General features: G+C 53.4%; 1 protein-coding gene across 1 annotated transcript; it reads left to right on the forward strand.

Annotated features, from left to right (window-relative positions):
• The first annotated feature begins 205 nt into the window (after window positions 1-205).
• On the forward strand, window positions 206-8286 carry LOC129024906 (PWWP domain-containing DNA repair factor 4-like). The gene is made up of 5 exons (XM_054472191.1): window positions 206-3641; window positions 4155-4262; window positions 4371-4685; window positions 4848-5009; window positions 5064-8286. Exons 1-5 carry the CDS (start codon window positions 206-208, stop codon window positions 6953-6955), a joined length of 5913 nt encoding a protein of 1970 aa, XP_054328166.1. The 3' UTR covers window positions 6956-8286.
• The last annotated feature ends 12554 nt before the right edge of the window (window positions 8287-20840 follow it).

Consider the following 20840-nt stretch of genomic DNA (forward strand, 5'->3'; position numbering starts at 1 on the left):
CCAGAATTGTCCATTGGAAACACGAGTTCAAGTGCCTCAGGGAGATTCAGGAGGAGGAACACAGCCCACCCACACTGCACACCCTTTGCAGTCCGAAGGCAAAGGATGCTCTGCAGAGCAGCTTGGTTTAGGAGAGACCTGCGGTAGCAGAGGGTGTGGCAGGCAGACCCCTCGGCCTCCCTTAGCTACCTTTTCCCAGCTCATCATGGACTCTCAGTACATCCTATGCTCTTGGAAAGGCCGACTATGGCCAGCAAAGGTTTTGTGCACACGTGGGACTTCACCAAAAACGAAGCCTGAAAAGGCGATTTCTCTAGAAGTTCAAATCCTCGCAGTAGATGAAAAAATCAAGGTGAAAAGCACAGACGTGAAGACCCCAACTAAGTTTGAAATGGAAGACATTGCCGCCTCTGCAGCGGCACAGACGAAGCTCGGTGCCCCACTCAGAGAGAAGATGGGGTACAGAGGAACCCTTCGGGTGGCCCTGGAGATTCTGAAGGAGAGAACAAATCTGGGTGGAGGAAGGAAACCACACGAACTAGAGAGCACCACACCCTCTCAGCTTTCTCAAAAGGTGCCCGAAAAGCCAGCCAGCTCTGTCCCTCGTGAAGATGATTGGAGATGCAAAGGCGACTTAAGGAGGAGTCTTGGGAAGAGGGAAAACCCAAGATCACCGACGGTCCCTTCAGAGAGTAAGCGTGCCCTGCGGGATGAGAGGTCACAGGAGCCCACAGCCATTGCCCCTACTCCAGGCACCCTGCCCGGGGACAGGTCAGGGGCGCCCAGGGCCATTGCCCCTACTCCAGGAGCCAGGCTCAGTGGCAGGTCACGGGCACGCAGGGCCATTGCCCCTACTCCAAGCGCCCTGCGAGGTTACAGGTCTTGGGCGCACAGGGCCATTGCCGCTACCCCACGCTGCCTGTACAGTGACAGGTCACGGGCTCACAGGGCCATTGCCCCTGCTCGAGGTGCCAAGCGCGGTGGCAGGTCACAGGCATGCAGGTCCATTGCCCCTAAACCAGGCTCCCTGTGCGGGGACAGGTCACAGGCGAGCAGGGCCATTGGCCCTACTTTAGGTGCCAGGCGTGGTGGCAGGTCACCGGCCTGCAGAGCCATTGCCCCTACTCCAGGCTCCCTGTGCAGCAACAGGTCACGGGCTTGCAGAGCCATTGCCCTTACTCCAGGTGTCCTGCACGGTGTCAGGTCACGGGTGCCAAAGGACATTACCCCTACTCCAGGCGCCCTGCGAGGTTACAAGTCATGGGCGTGCAGGGCCATTGCCCCTACTCCAGGTGCCCTGCGCGGAGACAGGTCAGCAGCGCGCACGGCCATTGTCCGTACTCCAGGCGCCCTTGGCAGGGACAGGTCACGGGCACGCAGCGCCATTGCTTCTACTCCAGGGACCCTGCGGGGAAACAGGTCATCTGCGTCCAAGGCCATTGCCCCTACTCCAGGTGCCCTGCGCAGAGACAGGTCAGCAGCACGCACGGCCATTGTCCCTACTCCAGGCGCCCTTCGCAGGGACAGGTCACGGGCCCGCAGCGCCATTGCTTCTACTCCAGGGACCCTGCGGGGAAACACGTCATCTGCGCGCAAGGCCATTGCCCCTACTCCAGGTGCCCTGCGAGGTTACAAGTCATGGGCGCACAGGGCCATTGCACCTAACCCAGGCGCCCGGCGCGGTTACAGGTCAACGGCAGACACCGCCATTGCACCTAATCCGGGCGCCCTGGGCGGAAACAGGTCGGCGGCACGCACGGACATTGCCCCTACCCCAGGCGCCCTGCGGGGTTACAGGTCTTGGACGCGCAGGGCCATTGCCCCTACTCCAGGCACTCTGAGCGGTTACAGGTCACGGGCACACACGGCCATTTCCCCTACTCCAGGCGCCCTGCGAGGTTACAGGCCACGGTCCCGCAGGGCCATTGCCTCTACTCCAGCCACCCTGCGTGGTGAAAAGTCACGGGCGCACACCAGCCTTGCGCCCACCCCAGGTGCTTTGCGTGGTGACAGTTCACGAGCACGCAGGGCCATTGTCCCTACTACATGCGCATTGTGCGAGATAGGGTCACGGGTGGGCATAGGCATTGCCCCTATTGCAGATGCCCTGCGCGGTGACAGATCACCAGTGCGCAGGCCCATTGCTCCTACTCCAGGCGCCCTGCGCTGTGACAGGTCACGAGAACTCACAGCCACTGATCCTACTCCAGGAGCTCTGGGCAGTGACAGGTCAGGGGCAAGCAGGGCCATTGCCCCCACTCCAGGCACTTTGTGCAGTGAAAGGTCCCGGGTGCGCAGGGCCATTGCCCCTACTCCATGCGCACTGTGCGGGGAGGGGTCACAGGTGGGCATGGGCGTTGCCCCTACTCCAGGTGCCCTGCGCAGGGACAGGTCACGGGCAGGCAGGGCCATTGCACCTGCTCCATCCGCACTGTTCGGGGTTGGGTCACGGGTGGGCACAGGCATTGCCCTTCCTGCAGGCGCCCTGCACGGTGACAGGTCACCGGTGCACAGGGCCATTGCTCCTACTCCAGGCACCCTGCGCTGTGACAGGTCACGAAAACGCACGGCCATTGGTTCTACTCCAGGAACCCTGCCCGGTGACAGGTCAGGGGCGAGCAGGGCCACTACCCCTGCTCCAGGCGCCTTGTGCAGTGAAAGGTCCCGCACACGCAGGAGCATTGCCCCTACTCCATGTTTACTGTGCGGGGACAGGTCATGGGTGGGTATGGGCATTGCACCTACTCCAGGCGCCCTGCTAGGCGGTAAATCAAGGAAATGCAGGGCCATTGCTATTACTCCCGGGGCCCTGTGTGGTGGCAGGTCACAGAAACGGAAGGCCATTGCTCCTACTCCAGAGGCCCTGCACGGTGACGGGTCATGGACTTATATGGCCATTGCTCCTACTCCAGGTGCCCTGCACGGTGACAACTCACCAGCGCACACGTCCATTATTCCTTCTCCAGGCGCCCTGCATGGTGACAGGCCACCAGTGCACATGGCCTTTCCTTCTACTCCAGGCACCCTGCATGGTGACGGCTCTCAGGCACACATGGCCATTGCTCCTACTCCAGGCACGATGCGCGGTGACAGCTCAACAGCGCGCACAGCCATTGCCCCAACTGCAGGGGCCCTGCGAGGTGACAGGTCATGGAAACGCAAGGCCATTGCTTCTACTCCAGGTGCCCTGCGTGGTAACAGGTCTGACAGGTCACGGAAATGCAAGGCCATTGCTTCTACTCCAGGCACCCTGCACGTTGAGAGGTCACCAGCACTCAGGGCCATTGTTCCAACTCCAGGCACCCTGGGCCGTGACAGCTCACCAGGGCGCACATCCATTATTCCTTCTCCAGGCGCCCTGCATGGTGACAGGTCACCAGCACACATGGCCATTGCTTCTACTCCAGGTGCCCTGCACGGTGACAGCTCTCAGGCGCACACGGCCATTGCTCCTACTCCAGGCACCATGCGCGGTGACAGCTCAACAGCTCGCACGGCCATTGCCCCATCTGCAGGGGCCCTGAGAGGTGACACGTCACGGAAACGCAAGGCCATTGCTCCTACTCCAGGTGCCCTGCGCGATGACAAGTCATGGAAACGCAAGGCCATTGCCCCTACTCCAGGGACCCTGCAAGGTGACAGTTCGCCAGCACACACGGCCCTTGCTTCTACTCCAGGCACCCTGCACGGTGACACCTCTCAGACACACGAGGCCATTGCTCCTACTCCAGGTGACCTGGGCGGTGACAGCTCATCAGCGCACAGGGCCACCGCTCCTTCTCCAGGTGCCCTGCATGGTGACAGGTCACCAGCACACACAGCCATTGCTTCTACTCCAGGAGCCCTGCATGGTGACGGCTCCCAGGTGCACACGACCATTGCTCCTACTCCAGGCGCCCTGGGTGATGACAGCTCAACGGCCATTGCCCCTACTCCAGGGACCCTGCAAGGTGACAGTTCGCCAGCAAACACGGCCCTTGCTTCTACTCCAGGCACCCTGCACGGTGACACCTCCCAGACACACGAGGCCATTGCTCCTACTCCAGGTGACCTGGGCGGTGACAGCTCATCAGTGCACAGGGCCATCGCTCCTTCTCCAGGTGCCCTGCATGGTGACAGGTCACCAGCACACACGGTCATTGCTTCTACTCCAGGAACCCTGCACGGTGACACCTCTCAGACACACGAGGCCATTGCTCCTACTCCAGGTGACCTGGGCGGTGACAGCTCATCAGCACACAGGGCCATCGCTCCTTCTCCAGGTGCCCTGCATGGTGACAGGTCACCAGCACACACGGCCATTGCTTCTACTCCAGGAGCCCTGCATGGTGACGGCTCCCAGGTGCACACGACCATTGCTCCTACTCCAGGCGCCCTGGGTGATGACAGCTCAACGGCCATTGCCCCTACTCCAGGGACCCTGCAAGGTGACAGTTCGCCAGCAAACACGGCCCTTGCTTCTACTCCAGGCACCCTGCACGGTGACACCTCTCAGACACACGAGGCCATTGCTCCTACTCCAGGTGACCTGGGCGGTGACAGCTCATCAGCGCACAGGGCCATCGCTCCTTCTCCAGGTGCCCTGCATGGTGACAGGTCACCAGCACACACGGCCATTGCTTCTACTCCAGGAGCCCTGCACGGTGACACCTCTCAGACACACGAGGCCATTGCTCCTACTCCAGGTGACCTGGGCGGTGACAGCTCATCAGCGCACAGGGCCATCGCTCCTTCTCCAGGTGCCCTGCATGGTGACAGGTCACCAGCACACACGGCCATTGCTTCTACTCCAGGAGCCCTGTGTGGTGACGGCTCCCAGGGGCACACGACCATTGCTCCTACTCCAGGCGCCCCGCACGGTGAGAAGTCATGGAAATGCAAGGCCATTGCCCCCACTCCAGGCACCCTGCACTGTGACAGCTCACGAACGTGCATGGCCTTTGCTCCTACTCTAAGCACCCTGCATGCTGACAGGTCACCAGCGCACCAGGACATTACTCCTACTTCAGGCGCCCTGCATTGTGACAGCTCACCAGCGCACCAGGACATTACTCCTACTTCAGGCGCCCTGCACTGTGACAGCTCAAGAGAAAGCAGGGCCGTTGCTCCTATTCTAGGCGCTCTGCACCGTGTCGGCTCTCAGGCATACAAGGCTATTGCTTCTACTCCAGGCCCTCTGCGCGGTGACAGCTCACCATTTCACACAGCCATTGCACCTATGCCAGGGGCCCTGCGCAGTACCAGGTCACAGAAACGCAAAGCCATTTCTCAGACTCCGGGCACCCTGCGTGGTGACAGCTCAGGAGAACGCACGGCCATTGCTCCTACTCCAGGCGCCCTGCACCGTGACAGGTCACAGACACATATGGCCATGGATCCTACTCCAAGCGTCCTGCGCAGTGACAGCTCACCAGCGTGCATGGCCATTGATCCTACTCCAGGTGCCCTGGGCAGGGACAGGTCACGGGCGCTCATGGCCATTGCTCCTACTCCAGTTGGAATGCAAGCACATGTGTTGCAAAGCCCCCAAGCCTGCCAGGACTCCCTGACACTTTTGCGGCATGTTTGTGAGAAAAGGGGGAAGAAAAGGGCAAACGCCTCAACTCTTATGTCCCTGCATCCCACAGTAACGGAGGAGGGTGCATCTCTGCCTCCAGGTCTCACCAGCCCTGCGCCCCCCGCTCTGAAGGAAGAGATACAGGACAGCCGCCCGAAGAAGGCCCTGGCTGCATCCCCGGAATGTTCTGCCTTCTCGGGGAACATTCAGGACCCTGGAGAGGGTGCCTGGAAGCCAGGCTGGGCAGGTATGGCCACAGCCTCTGGGTCCCGTCAGCACAGGCTGCCTTCTTCACTCCGGCTTGCCAATAGAAAAAGGAAGCGTCCAGGTCCAGATTTTCAGAGGAGACCTCAAGGACCTCAGACGCCTGGTGACGCTAAGCTTGCTAATCCCGTCACCACCGTTCAAAGGGCTGGCGGTAAACAGGATGGGCAGCCCGCCAGCCTTGCTTTTCCACAGGAGCCACGTCCCATTGAAAGGGGAACGATGGTCTGGTTCAAATTTCAAGATCATCCGTTTTGGCCAGCCGTGGTCAAGAGTGTCAGCAACACAGACAAGACCGCGAGGGTGCTCCTGCTTGAGGCCAACCTGCACCATGGAAAGCGGGGCATTCAAGTTCCTCTTCGAAGGCTGAAGCACCTGGATTGTAAGGAGAAAGAGAAACTGCTGAAGAGAGCCCAGAAGGCCTACAAGCAAAGCGTCAACTGGTGCTTCTCACTGATTTCCCACTACAGAGAAGGACTGGTCCGGGGTTCTTTCCGGGGCTCTTTCCTGGACTATTATGCCGCAGACATCAGCTACCCAATCAGGAGAGCCATCCAAGAGGGAGACCTGCAGATTGACTTTCCAAAGGTGAATTATGGCGACCTGGAAGACTGGGAGGAGGAGACCTCCCTGGGCGGGAAGAGGCCTTGCAAGAAAATCCTCCCGGACCGGATGAGGGCCGCTCGGGACCGAGACAACCAGAAGCTGGTGGACTTCATCGTGCGGAGAAAGGGGGCCGACCCCCACCTTCTGGACATCTTGCAAGGCAGGAAGCAGTCCAGGTGGCTGACCGCGTTTCTGAAGCCACACAAGGACTTGCTCTGCATTGAAACATACCTGGAGGATGACGATCAGTTGGAAGTCGTGGCCAAGCATTTACAAGAAATCTACAAGCAAATTGACAAAACCATGCTGACTCTGATAAAGGATGACAAAGTCAGTTTTGTTCTGGAAGTTCTTCTGCCGGAAGCCATGATTTGTGCCATCGCCACACTTGATGGGCTGGATTACAAGGCAGCAGAGGAGAAGTACCTGCGAGGGCCACCTGTGCATTACCGGGAGAAAGAGCTGTTTGACAGAAATATCTTAAAGAAGGCAAGAAGGGAACCAGCAACCACCCGTAAAGCTAATTAGCTCCCCCCCTGCACCCATACCTTTGCAGGGAGCTGCCTCCTTTCTAGAATTAATGAGAACGCCTCGTCCCTTCCCCAACGCGTGTAAGTATGTTCTGGATATTCGAGACTTTGGGAACGTGAGGAATTCATTTGGGGCCCATCTCTCGCATGTGGTGGTGGCACATTCATCACCATGTCTTCATCGCAAACTCGTGAAGAGCTATTTTGTTAAACGATTGCAAACCCTTGCGTTTCCCTCAACGTCTTTGGATGTGTAGTTGTCCCGATAGGTTTGAAAGACAAGAGCATTGATTTTCATAACGTGTCTTTCGACTGGACTTGGTACTTTCATTTAGGACCTATATTCTTTTACACAAAAAGCCACTGGTATCAGCTTTTAAACAATAATCTTTAAAGCCTGGTGTATATTTTTATGGAAACATCGGTGAGACTTTTCATTCTTTTGGCGATACGCAGATAGAAACTATCAGATTCCTTTTTCAGATAATTCCTGCCTTTTCCCTGCTATGCTTGTTTATTTTTTGAACAGTAGCCCCAAGAGTTGAATCCCATGAGAGAGACATTTTCTCCTATGTTAACACGGCCTTGCCATACTTTTTCAAAAAGCAAACTGCAGGCCAAACATGAAGTTACCGAATGGCTTGCACGTAGTCCGTACGTGCATGAGTGAAATCTCAGTGTGCAGTGAGGGTCTTGTCAGCCTCATGCAAGATTGTCGCTCTGCATTTCCCTGAAATTCCACACCCTCCTTCAACGGCTGAACTGTTTCCTAGAACGGGATTCAGGCTGTCTTCATAACTGACAGTGATGGATCTTCTCCCTCTAACTGTCGGTCCCCTGTGGAGGGCAGCTAGAGCCATCTCCTTCTTGGCCTGGCTTCTCTCCACCTATGTGGCTAGCCCAACTGCTTAGGAGCCCATCTACCTGCCCATAAATTGGAGGAAAGCCAGCTCCTTGTTCTGGATCCAGAATCCCCCAAGACGTGGCCATTTGTCTCAATGCCACCGAGCTTCATCTTCCGACTTACTCACGGGCTAGCTCCGACAGGTCCCAACAATCTAGACACAGGCTGGTAAGACATTCCGGGCTGCTAGAGAAGGAGAGGTGCCAGGGCTGGGAGTTGGAAAAATGGGTCACAGGGGCAGCCTTCATTCTGCTAAGTGGGGCCGGCCCTTGGTGGAATAATATTAAACAGATGCAATTCAGACCTAACTTGTGAAGCCCACAGATTGCTAGGCTAACTTGAAACAAGATGGTTTTTGAGGACAAATGTTATGGAAAAGCCAGTTTGTTTTTCAAACTTGATGTTAAAATAAACGTGAAGGCCTTAACATGAACCTGAGTCCTTTTTTAGTTCTTAGAGGAAGTCACCTGTTCTCATGAGACCATGTTATGCATTCACATGGCCATGTGTTTGGGTAACATTGGCAGAGGAGCTGTCTGGCGTCACCTTAAAACCACTGTGTCTCTCACCTTGAACTTCAGCTGTGTCATGCTTGAGATTGTCCAAATCCATAGGTGGAGTGTCTAGGAAATATATAGACACACTTCCAAAGCAATAATAGCTTGGAAATTCTGACGAAATTTTAGAAGAGAGCCTTCCAAGTGGTGTATACATCAGACCCGACGGAACCCTCTCTAGACTCTGCCTGAGTGTGACCAAGACTCCTGGGCACACTGCCTGGACAGTCCATGTGACATCCTCATGGCCCCGGCAATTATTTGGAAACAGACTGTCTCCGTGCTCTGTGTGGACCTCACACACCGAGACAACACACTTTAGCTACTCCACAACACTGTCTCTCCGAGTCCAACATATCACCTGAGTTCAGCTTTCTCGTGGAGCCATGTTTATCTCTAGGTTCTAGTATTACTTTACTACCCCATTCATTCATTCCTGACCTTATGCTAGGTCGGGAGAGCAAGTGAGGTGTGGTTGAAGGCTCTGCTCTGAAGACCGACTTCAGGTGACATAGAAGCAGATGGGAACGTGGTGACTCAGGTGACAACCTAATCTTTAAGGTAACAAGGATGCACTGCTTCCTCCTGTCGGTGAGAAATTCTCACCAGTGTCATGGGCCAACGGCCTGTTTTTGAGAGCGCAGCCCCAGGTTCACCCAACTATGTGAGGTCATAGATGCCTGTTGGCTTGGGGTGAAGGGAGGAGACCTGGTCTCTCTTGGATGTCACTGACACCTGGGGCATCCACTGAAGAGAGGCAGACATGCCTCGGACATGCATCTATTCTCCTCCTCCTTGAATCAGGGTCACTGAAAGGCATCCGGGGCATGTGGGTGGGTTGAGGGATATATAGACTCTGAGATCCTTTCCAGCCTGAGCGGATGCTGCGGCCCCTCCATGATTCCCCTGAGCTGGATCTCCATCACAGGTGCCTGTGTGTTTGATGACAGAGCCCAGCCTGTCACCCACCCTGACCCGCTAGGTTAAGGTGACCTCCTCTTCTCCAGTCAGAAGGCAGACTGCTGCACATCAGGCCCTGATCGTAACTGTTGCTTGGCAGAGCTGCACACACACAGACGGCTCACACCACATTCGTAGGTCTCTATATCCAAGTAAGCAACTGATGGGGAAAGAGGAGAACCCTCAGATTTGTAAGGGTGACGACCAGGAGAATTCTGAATACCTAGAATCTCCTGAACCCTCACCCTGGCATTAGCAACCAACCTAACCCTTGCTAATTGGGGAGCAATCCCCTTATTCATGGAGGCTCTGTAAAGACCTCATCCAAGGGAGCTGCTGTAAAAGAAGTTGCCTTCGAGCCTGTAATTCCAGCACATTGAGAGGCCGAAGCAGGAGCATCGCTTGGGTCTAGGAGTTGGAGACCAGTCTGGGCAACATAGTGAGACTCTGTCTCTACAATAATAAACATTTAAAAACTACACAGGCCTGGTGGTATGTGCCTATAGTCCCAGCTACTCGGAAGGCTGAGGTGGGAGGATTCCTTGAGCTCAGGAGGTTGAGGCTGCAGTGAGGTATGATGGCACCCTCGCACTCCAGCCTGGGAGACAGAGCAAGGCCCAGTCTCTAAGAAAAAAAAATTGCTTGTCTTACCTGACATCCATCCCGCTAACTTTCACCGCTCTGACAAGCACAAAGTTTGAATAGGAAAGATCACAGCACAGAAGAGAAATACGGTTTCTGTTTGGGTGGGAAATACCTCATATTCAGATAAGCTGCAGAAGCTGACTAGTTCGCCTTGGCATGACCTGGGACAGCATAGGTGGGAATGGGTTTTGGGCATGCGGAACCAGCAAGACAGCAGACAGAATACAGTTCAATATAGGGGAGAGTGTATTTACATGGGAGCACGGAGCTATAAGGTGGGGTTCCCTGTCTTGGGGCTGGCCTCAGATCCTGCTGGGTTGGCAGCTTCACGTTTGGACAACAGCCTACAGTAAATGACATGGAGTTATGGGAACTGCCTTGGCAGAATATTGACCAATTGGTGAAAGGGTTGAGCGGAGAGCAGTATTAGATGTGATTCATTATGTGAGACCAGTGGCCCTACCTGTGAATGTTGTCCCCTTCGAGGGCTGAGAAGACACTCTAAAATGAGGAATTTGCTAGTGGGGTGGCCCCGGCATCTTTGAGAACCTCTGCTTTGAATCCTCTCAAAACAATGGTTGGAAGCAAGCGACGCCGCCATGGAACTGGCAGGCAATGAGAGGATTCTCAAACGGCAGGGTCCAGACGGTGACACAAAATTATCAGGGCTCAGGTGGGCACCATTGTCGTACTTGGCAGCACAATCAGGGTGGGCTCAGGCTCATTTGATGCACAGGGACCTGTGGCAACATTACAGATTGCAGTATCTAAGGGTCTGCATGTAGGGACAGCTGACTGGACTATTACTTGATTTTTATTAAAAGACTAACTTGAGCTGGCAAGCAGAAGGCTGATGTTAGCAGCTGCAGTGGAAAACCGTGGTCCCCCAACCAAGGGTCCAGATCTGTCAGTTCATAGGCCCAGAGCTTATTGATGGAAGTGGAGGTCAGAAACACTCAGCCACACATTCTCCCAGAAAACCTGTAGCTATTTACCAACATAAATAATGCAGTTCTGTCTAAAGTTCTTCTAATCGGGGATCCGGTAGTTCTTTGGACCCATCCCAAGTTTGTTTCCCTCAGGACCTAGTTGTCAATGATGTACTTTGGATGTTGCATCATCTTCATGTTGGTTCAGGCAACATTACCTAGAAAGGTACATATGGGAGCCTACTAAGCTGCTCCCTCTTTACAATACAGGAACATAGAAGTAATACCACTTCTATAGTAAAAACAAAGAGAAGACCCAAATTTCTAAATCAGAAATGAAAGCAAGGACATTACTACTTACCTTACAGGTATAAAAAAAAAGACTCTAAGAGTATATCATGAGCAATTTTACATTAAGAATGAATCTAGAGGAAATAGACAAATTATTAGAAGCACACAACTAACAAACAGGCTCATAAACAAAGAGAAATTCTCTATAGACCTATAACAAGTAAAGAGATTGGTTTTGTTATCAAAAATCTCAGAACAAATAAAAGCCCAGCACCAAGTGGCTTCACCAGTAAACTTTACCACACCTTTAAAGAAGAATTAACATAACTCCTTCTCAAACTCTTCCAAAAAATAAAAGAGGAGGGGAGTCTTCCCAACTCCTTCTATGAGGCCAACATTACCACGACACTAAAGGAAGAAAAAGACACCATAGGAAAACTACAGACAATAACCCTTATGAAAACAAAGTTTAAAAATCCTCAAAAAAATGCCAGCAAATACAGGAGGCTGAGGCAGGGGGATCTCTTGAGCCCAGGAGTTTAAGACTGCAGTAAGCTATGACGGTACCACTGCAGTCCAGCCTGGGTGATGGAGTTAAATGCCATCTCCAAAGAAAAAAAAAGTAGTAGCAAACAAAATTTGGCAGCATACTAACAGGGTTATGCACCATGACCAAGTGAGATTTATTGCAAGTAAGATCAGTGTGAGGGTGGTCCAACACGAAAATTAGACAATGTAATACACCACATTAATAAAATGAAGGAAACAAACCATGTGATTATCTCAAATGATGTGGAAAAAGCATCTGAGAAAATCAAACACTCTTTCATGATAAAGACTCTCAGAAAAATAAGAAGGGAATTTCCTAAACATGAAAAGGGTCATTCATGAAAAATCCACAGCTAAAATCACGCTCGATGGTGAAAAAATAAAAGCTTTCTCCCTGAGGTCATGACCAAGACAAGATGTTCACTTTCACCACTTCTAGTCAACAGTTTACTTGAAGTTGTAGCCAAAGCAATTAGGCAAAAAAACAAAAACAAAACAAAACAAAACAAAAAAACAAGAAAAAAGAAAAGAAAAAGAAACAAAAGACATCCAATTTGGAAAAGAAGAAATAGAATGACCTAGACTCATAGATGGCATGATCTTATATATAGAAACTCCTAAAGAATCCACCAAACAAAGCCATCAGAGCTAATGACAAAGTCAGCAAAGTTATAGGATACCAGATCAATATGCAAGATCCATTTGCATTTCCACACATTATGAACAATTTGAACAGGAAATTAAGAAAACACTCCTATTTACGATAGCCTTAAAGAGAACAAAATACTCAGGAATAAATTTAGCCAAGGAGATGTACACTGAAAACCACAAAACACTATTGAAAGAAATAAAAGACCTAAACGAATGGAAAGCCATACTGTGTCCATGGATTGGAAGATGTAATGTTGCTATAATATAAAATTGTTATTGTTTAGGGAGATGAAAATACTCCCCCAATATACCTACTTATTCCATGCAATCCCTCTCAAAATCCCAACAGCCCTTTGCAGAAATGGAAAAGCAGACCCCAAATTCCTATGGGATTGCAAGGGACTCTGAAACCAAAACAATCTTGGAAACAAACAACAAAGTTGGAGGACTCGCACTTCCCAATTTCAAAACTTACTATGAGGCTATGGCAGTCAAGACAGTGTGGTACTGCCACAAATCTAGGCATATAAATCAATGGCATAGAATTGAGAGCGCAGAAATAAACACATCCATGTGTGATCATTGATTTTCAGTAAAGCTGGCAAGGCTACTCAGTGGGGCAAAGGGTTTAGGTGTGTGATGAGCAATAAGGTTTCATAGTAGGCCACTGGGCAGGGCAATGACATTCAGTGGAAGCCTGTCAACATTTGGTAGCCACTGTCTTGAGTAGGCACCCTCCTGAGGCTGCAGGGGAGGAATAGGTCTCCTCCTTGAACTGAAGTGAACTCCATGCATCCTCCAGATGGGACAGCCTCCCAGTCTCATTTTGGAGAAGCCCAACAGAGCTCAGCATCCTGTTGCTGAGAGCCCCGTGTCCTGCCACAGACTGGCCCCCCAGCCTTGCCACCCGCCAACATTCCTGAAAACTCCTTTCTGCACCTCCCTTGCATGCTGTCACGGAAGCAGGACTTCCCCACACCCACCCCCGGATACTGCATCCTCTGAGCCCTTTCCAGCAGGGCTATTCTTGTCCACCCTCCTTGGAGCACAGGGCCCGGAGGTGGCATAGGTGACCTCCTTGCTTCTCACAGTGGCTTCCACATCATTCTCCCTCAATCCTCCCTGAAAAATACCCAGTCCCTTTGAAGTGCATGCTCTCAGACTACACTGCTAGGATTACCAGATTCAGCAAATGAAAACACTGGAAGCCCAGTTAAATTCGAACATCCCATTAAGGATGGCTATCTTGAGTAGAAGGGGTCCCATGCATTTCCAAATTTAACTGGGCATGACCACTGCCCCTCCTCACCCAGGCCAGGCTCCTCAGCCCAGAGCATGGATGGCTCTTGCCCGTCTCCTTACGATGTACTCACCTAGTTCAGCCCCCACTTTGCAGACGCAATGAAACATTCAGGACGTGCACCAGAGTTGAAAATGGGACCCACTTTTTGTCTGGTCCTGTGTTTTGAGCCATCTGTCAGGATGCTCTCTGTGAACTGGAACCCAGTCAGTATAACTCAACCATTCCTTCTTTTTTAAACCATGTAAACCATAGAGACCTCTCTTCTCCCGGCCCTTGACCCCATCAACAGCAGAAAGCGATACATCCAACTGGTTGTCCACCTCTTCCAGGAGAAGGTTCAGGCTAAGATCATTGTATGTTAGATACCCATGCGTCATAGAAACCCAACACCCCCAGCCTGTTCTTCATCACCCAGACTCTCTTCTGCATAAAGCACCGCATATGCTGCCCTTAATCTGGCTGAGATTCCCACTGCCCCTTGCTCATGCACATGCTGGGAAATGCTAGAGCCTGCCAGCCACAAACGCCTCTATCGTCACCTTCCACTGCGCCCTTCATCTGCCTCCATGCCTTGACTGTGTCGTCCCCACTGCAGCTCTCTTGGGCCCACTAATGGCTAGAGCGGCCTAAGTGGCTTCTGAAGGGGAGGGGAATGCTGGGGGGCGGTGGGGGCTGGACGGCGAAGCTGCAGAGGTCAGAAGGGCCTGGGGGCAGAGAGGGAGAGGCCGATTCCTCTCCCCGCATGACTCATGCCCTGCCCATACCCTGTGGAATGGGTGCCTCCCAGCTTCCAAGCCCCACACCTGCCTCGGAGCACCTGCCGCAGGACCAGAAGACACAGGACCGTTGTCCTACTGCAGTCAGTCATCCGCACACCTCCCTGTCATCTCCCATGCCTGGTCTTCACCAACCTTTCTGCCTTGGCTCCTCAGGCCTCTGGAATCCTCCTCTAACTCCCTGCTCTCTCCATCCTTTGCATTTCTCAACTCATAGAGTCTTTTCAGCCATGCGACCTCAGCCACTGTCACATCCCCTGCTTCCTACCACCAATACCTGATGCCAAGGATCCCACCCGCTGACCACCCCTTCTCTCTCTCCTACACGCTCACTCAATTCCCCAACAATCACTTAGCCCCACTACTACATCTCCCACCTCCTCCTTGTCTCCATCCTGGAAGGCATCATGATCACTCCTCACGCCACTCTCCTCACATCACACTCAACGTGGCCAGACCCCAGCGCAACCCTGCCAACTGGTCTCCTTTTAAATGCATCACTGCTCCTCTCACATTGCTCCTTAGAGCCACCCAGTAATCCTACTCCATTTTCCTGGTCAGTTCACTCTCCCGCTCTGCCGTTTCTCATGGTGTCCCCTCTTCTAGCCCAGCACCCTCTTCTCCCCATCACCTCAGTTGATCTTCCCAGTATGCACTAATATCACCCACCTCCAAAGAGCAGGAGCCTTTCGTGCTCCCACATCCCACTCCTGCTTCTGCCCCTCTCTTCTCTCCCCTTGCACAGAATTGCTCCTTGGAAGGGCTTTTCCCTCTCCCTCCCTGTCTGCACCTCCTCCCCTCCGGGTTCTTCTTGAGCCCACTTGTCTTACAGCTTCTTCTACACGTACCACTTGTATTACAGCTTCTATACATACCTCCCAGTGCCGTGGCTCTGGCCAAAATCCCCAGTGGCTTTTCTCTCGCCGAATCCAATATCGTCCTCTGCTCTCAAACCCTTCGTTAACATTCGATGTAATTGAGCATGCCTGCTTTTTCAAGGTGTCTCCACCTGGCTTCCGGGACATCACATTTTCTGAGGCTGTGTGACTAGAAGTGCAAGCCATAAACAAAGAGGAAGAGAGTATTGTTTTCCGCTCTCTTTGACTCTAGTTGGGCCAGACCTAGAGTGCTGCATCTCTGGTCCGACAACATTTTAAAGGGGAACATGGACACAACCCAGTCCCTATACGAGAGTGACCGGAGTGAAAAAGGAACTCCAAATCATGTCCCCAGAAAAGCCAAAGGAACGTGGGACACTTCTCTTGAAAGAGAAGACACAGGGACACGCCTTTGGCCAGTTGGGTGTGACTCACAAGAGAACTGGACTTCTGCCCCCACCACACTAGCACCAGAAGCCAGGACCAGAGAGGAAGAGACAGTTTCCCCACTAGAGAACTGGCACCCAGAACGGCAGCCGTCAGAGAAGGGAAGCTGCCACGTGGGCCCCGAGATCACTGTGACCCGCTGCCTGAGAAGCAGAGCAGAGTCCAGGGCAGCTGCAGTGTCTGGACTCTGCTGGCCGGGGTGGGGCACTTGAGGAGGGACCTGTGCAGGGTCAGGGGGCCCATGAGTCCCGGCCCAAGGCAGGGCTGCACATGCACCGGGTGAGAGCAGGGCAGAGGGCCTGGAGGCCCAGGCCAGCCTGGGTGCGGACAATGCCTGGACCACATCAAAGACAGACATCTGGCGAGACACCTAGCAGGTCACCCCTCGGCAGTGGGGACCACGCCCTGAAGGAAGGACTGCTACTGTAGTCCTGCCCAGGCAAAGCCCAAAACTGCCCTTGGGGAAGAAGCAAGGGTAAGACAGATTTGAGCGGCGCTGAGCCCTGACCAATAAGAGGGGCAGAGGGACCCTCAATCAATGGAGCATCCCGCTTCTGTCTTTCAAGTGCATCGCCCTCTTCGAAGCCTTCCTGAGGACTCATGGGAAAACGTTCTGGGAAATTCCAAGGGTGCGGTCACAGTGGTCTGCAGCCACGTCCAGAACTGCTGTGAGACCCTGCAAATCCGGGAGCTGCCCCCCAGGTTGAGGCGGCGGGGCGCACAGGAAGGCCGGGCCTGAGGCGCTCCCTCCACTGCCTGCAGGCTCCCGCCGTGGGGGCAGTAGGCTGGACCACTGCGTGTTCATTCGTGTTTCTGCATCCCCGGGTCTGACTCACTGTAGACCAGCCGGAGTGGGGGCCCCAGGGCCAGGGTGGGGGGGGAGTTCTCACACTGTGAGGCCCTGTGCCCACCTTCTCCAGCAGCAGGACCCTGGAGAGGGCCTCCCCACGGGCCCGGGGGCCCATCCCACCACGGGAGGGCGCTCCTCAGAGAGTGTCAGCTGCCTCGGGGCGGCAGGCACAAGGCAGAGGCAGCCGCCATGAGAGAGGAGCATCCGGCCGCCCCAGGGAGGAGCTACAATGCTGGGAGGGAAGGCCTCGAAGCAGCCTGGCCATGTGGCTGTGCAAGAGGGGTGAGTGTGTCTCTCTTCCACCCTCCGCCTCCCTCCCGAGGTGGTGGGGGGCGGTCTGTCAATGGAGGCAGGCAGGCCAATCTCCTGGTCCAGCTGCAGCACAGAGGGCCCACTGATGGCTAGAGCGGCCCAAGTGGCTTCTGAAGGGGAGGGGAATGCTGGGGGGCGGTGGGGGCTGGACGGTGAAGCTGCAGAGGTCAGAAGGGCCTGGGGGCAGAGAGGGAGAGAGAGGGCGGGAAGGAGAGGCAAGTGCCACACTCCCCTGCCTGCAGGTGGGCCCCATGGTGACTTGGGCCCCCAGCAGGCCTAGTGACAAAAGGCCTTCCAGGGCTCTTGGATAAACCTGCTCAGGGGTCGGGGGGGCGGAGGGTCAAGGAGACCTCGGGGAAGTGGGGGAGGCCTGTTTCTCTCATTTGTTACCAAGGAGGGGCCCCTGGCTTGAACGAGCCCTTGCTCCAGGACACAGGCACGTGGTGAGTGGGGCTGGTGGGCCAGTGTCTTCACAGACATCTCAGGGTGGGGTCAGCCCCTGTGCCAGCCACCAGGCACACAGAGAGGTAGGGGCCAATGCCCCCACTATCCAGGAGCCCACAGTCTCCCAGAGGAGACGCAAGGGAGGGCTCACCATCACCCTGAAGGTCTAAAGGCGCTGAAACAGACTGGACCCCATTAACTCTCAAATCTTCCCTCCAGGACAAAGGCCCCCACAGAGCAGAAACTTCTGGGAATAGAAGACAAGCAAGACAGGCACAGTAGGGGCAAAGAAAAGAGAAAGTCCAAATCACAATGGAGAGGGAGAACAAACGGAGAACGTATAATAGAAAGTAAACAGACAGATCGTCACAGTTCTCACAGTCACCAGAAGAGAGTGCCCTTCATACGCGGAATCAGAAAACCTAGCCTCTCCCACCCTTCCACAAGTGCAGAAGGACTCATTTCATGGGAAAACCAGTTGACAAGAGGATCAAAGGCAAATTTCGTACAAAGTTACTAAAAGAAAGAAGAAATTAAGGAGCGGAATAACATCCCTCCAAGCCCAAGTCCGGGCCTGACGGAGGCGTCCCTTAGCCCAGCACATCCTCAGCCTTGGGGATCACGAACCCCTTTGAGAACCAGAAGGGGGAAGGGCCCTTCCCTGGAAACAGACATGTATGCACAAGACCCCTAGAAGGGTGCCTTCTCTGGCCAGGCAGTCACAGGCACCCTGGCCCCATCCGTGGTCCCAGCTGGAGCCTGACTTCCGAAGGTGAGCTCTATGTTATTTCCATGATGATACTTTGTCATTGTAATAGTACCTGGGGAAGAACCAGAGCAAAACAATCAATCACTTTGTTTAGTAAAATAATTTTATTTTCTATTTCAAAGTTGGGGAGAGATTTGGTTATTTTTTTTTAAAGCAAGCAAATATTATGATGGCTCCTCAAAAAATGAAACATAAAATTACCCAGCAACCCCACTTTTAGGTAATACCCCCCTAAATTGAAAGCAGAGTCAAAGGGGTTTTTGAACATCCATTTTGACAGCATGTATTATTATTATTATTATTATTATTATTGTTATTTGAGACAAGCTCTCACTCTGTTGCCCAGGCCCAAGTGCAGTGATGTGGTCATGGCTAATTGCAGCCTCCACCTCCTGGGCTCAGGTGATCCTCCTGCCTCAGCCTCTCAAGTAGCTGGGACTACAGGCACACATCACCACACCTAGCTACCCGTTTTATTTTTTGTAGAGAGGATGTCTCAGTATGTTGCCCAGGCTGGTCTTGAACTCCTGGGCTCAAGGGATCCTCCCACCTCAGCCTCCCGCAGTGCTGGGATGACAGGCGTGAGCCACTGCACCTGGCCGATAGCAGCACTATTCGAAGTAGCCAAAAGGTGAAAGCAGCCCAAGCTCCCATCCGTGGATGAATACGCAAACCTGCTCCACGCACAAGACAGAATACGATTCAGCCTTCGAAAGGTACGAAATTCTGAGCCAAGCTACAAGATGGATGACCCTTGAGGACATTATGCTAAGTGAAGTCGGCCAGATACAAAAAGACAAATACTATAAGATTCCACTTCCATGAGGCCCTTAGAGTAGTCAAATTCATAGAGACAGGAAGTCGAATGGTGGTTGCCTTGGGCTGAGGGGTGCGGGGAGTTGGTGCTGAACGGGGACAGGGCTTTAGTTTGGGAGGACAAAGATCTCCGGTGACAGATGGTGGTGATGACTGCACAACACCGTGAATGTGCTGAACGCCTCCTAACTGTCCATTTCAAAACGGTTAAAGTGGTATATTAAAGTGGTATGTTTTGTGTGATGTGTATTTTACCACAATTACAATTGTAGAAAGGAAAAGAAAAGCTGGCCAAGCATCTTAGTTTCGGCACACTGACACTCCATGTCACAGCCAGAACGAGGGACTTCCACCACCGGGATTTGAGAACCTGAAGACGCTGGCCACCAGAGAGAGTCACCAGGCGCCAATGTCTGTGGCCCGCAGCCCGTCCCAGAGGCGAAGCTCTCGGTATCCAGGGCCGGCTCGACCTGTGGCCCGCAGCCAGCGTCCTGCAACCACAGGGAGGAACCGAGAGAGGCGAGAGGGCCTTCGGAAATAGGCACCTCACTGGCCTGCTAGAAGTTACTTGAGCACATCCATTCCTTGGCCATCACGGAAAAGAAAGTATTTTCTTCTAGCGTACCCAGAATGCTCAGCTGAGCTATCTGACCTGACCTGGCCCGGCTCACGGCCCCAGCGTGTGAATTTGGAACCTACGAGCACACTGGCTCTGTTGGCAGCCCCAACTCGCACACCCAGTCTCGTCTCCCCGGCGGGGCTCACCGCTGCTGCGTGGGCCTGTGGGGACTCCTCTCTGCTCTCCCACTGGCTGCAGCGTTAATAAATCCCCCTTCCCCCAACACGGTGCTCGGTACTGAGTAAAAATATACACACGCACGTGGAGCCCAAAACCATATTTGTCCTAGGGATTGGCTCATGCTAGATGAGAAGAATAATCGGAGTGTACACAAGCAGGAGCATTTGCTATTTCTTTTCCAGTCTATGATGAAACAGGAATGTAAACTGAGTTACTCTAGTCGGCCACAACGTGCAGTTCTGGTGTTTATCTAGCTGAAAGCCTATGTAATGTGAGCACAGAGACACATTCATTCATTCAAGAAGCACTTTGGGAGCACCCATGCTACGCCAATAAGATGGCTGGGAGCCGGGATTACAAAACACCCCCAGTCAAGGTGTGCCACAGAAGATGACAGCCCCCCAGAGGGGATCCCGAAAGCAGCAGCTGGAAGTCAGTGGGATGCGTGCTAAGATCCCAAATGGGGGAAGCCACAGGACTACAGAAGGCAACAGCAAGGGCGCCTGCCCCTACCGAGTGGGCAGGGAAGGCATCCCTTGGGAACCGTTTAAGCGAGAAAGGCACTACGAGTAGGAGTTACCCGGGCTGAGGACAGGGGTGGGCAGGCAATACCAAGCAGGGACAAGCACTTCCAGACAAAAAGGAGCAGAGTCATTGGAAGGCGGGGGATGGCAAACATTTTCTGGGCAGGGCCGGAGGGTCAATATTTTCAGATTTGAGACCTCAACTCTGCCGTTGTGGCACAAAAGCCACCCCGCAGGCACAACGCAGAGATGAAGGATCATGGCAACTTGATTCCTGGACAGTGGCATCTGCATTTCCCATCACTGTTGCCTGTCCTGAGATAATATCACTCTCCCTTTGGTCATTTAACTAGTCTCCCCGGGCTGGACACTTGGAACTTTCCCAGTCTTATGCTATCACTAGCTATGCTGCACTGAAGATCTTAAACATATTTCTTTCATCTATGAGAGGGTTCATCTGTCGGCTGGATATTCCTCCC

Source organism: Pongo pygmaeus, chromosome X (genome assembly GCF_028885625.2).
Source record: "Pongo pygmaeus isolate AG05252 chromosome X, NHGRI_mPonPyg2-v2.0_pri, whole genome shotgun sequence".
In the NCBI taxonomy this organism is placed as follows: Eukaryota; Metazoa; Chordata; class Mammalia; order Primates; family Hominidae; genus Pongo; species Pongo pygmaeus.

What these genes read in the sequence shown, in the direction of transcription:
- LOC129024906 (XM_054472191.1), top strand. Translation starts at nt 206, where the DNA reads ATGGACTCTCAGTACATCCTATGCTCTTGGAAAGGCCGACTATGGCCA. An exon ending in AGGGACCCTGCAAGGTGACA is followed by an intron (nt 3,642 to 4,154) that starts GTTCGCCAGCAC and finishes CTTCTACTCCAG; the next exon opens with GAACCCTGCACGGTGACACC. An exon ending in GGCCATCGCTCCTTCTCCAG is followed by an intron (nt 4,263 to 4,370) that starts GTGCCCTGCATG and finishes CTCCTACTCCAG; the next exon opens with GCGCCCTGGGTGATGACAGC.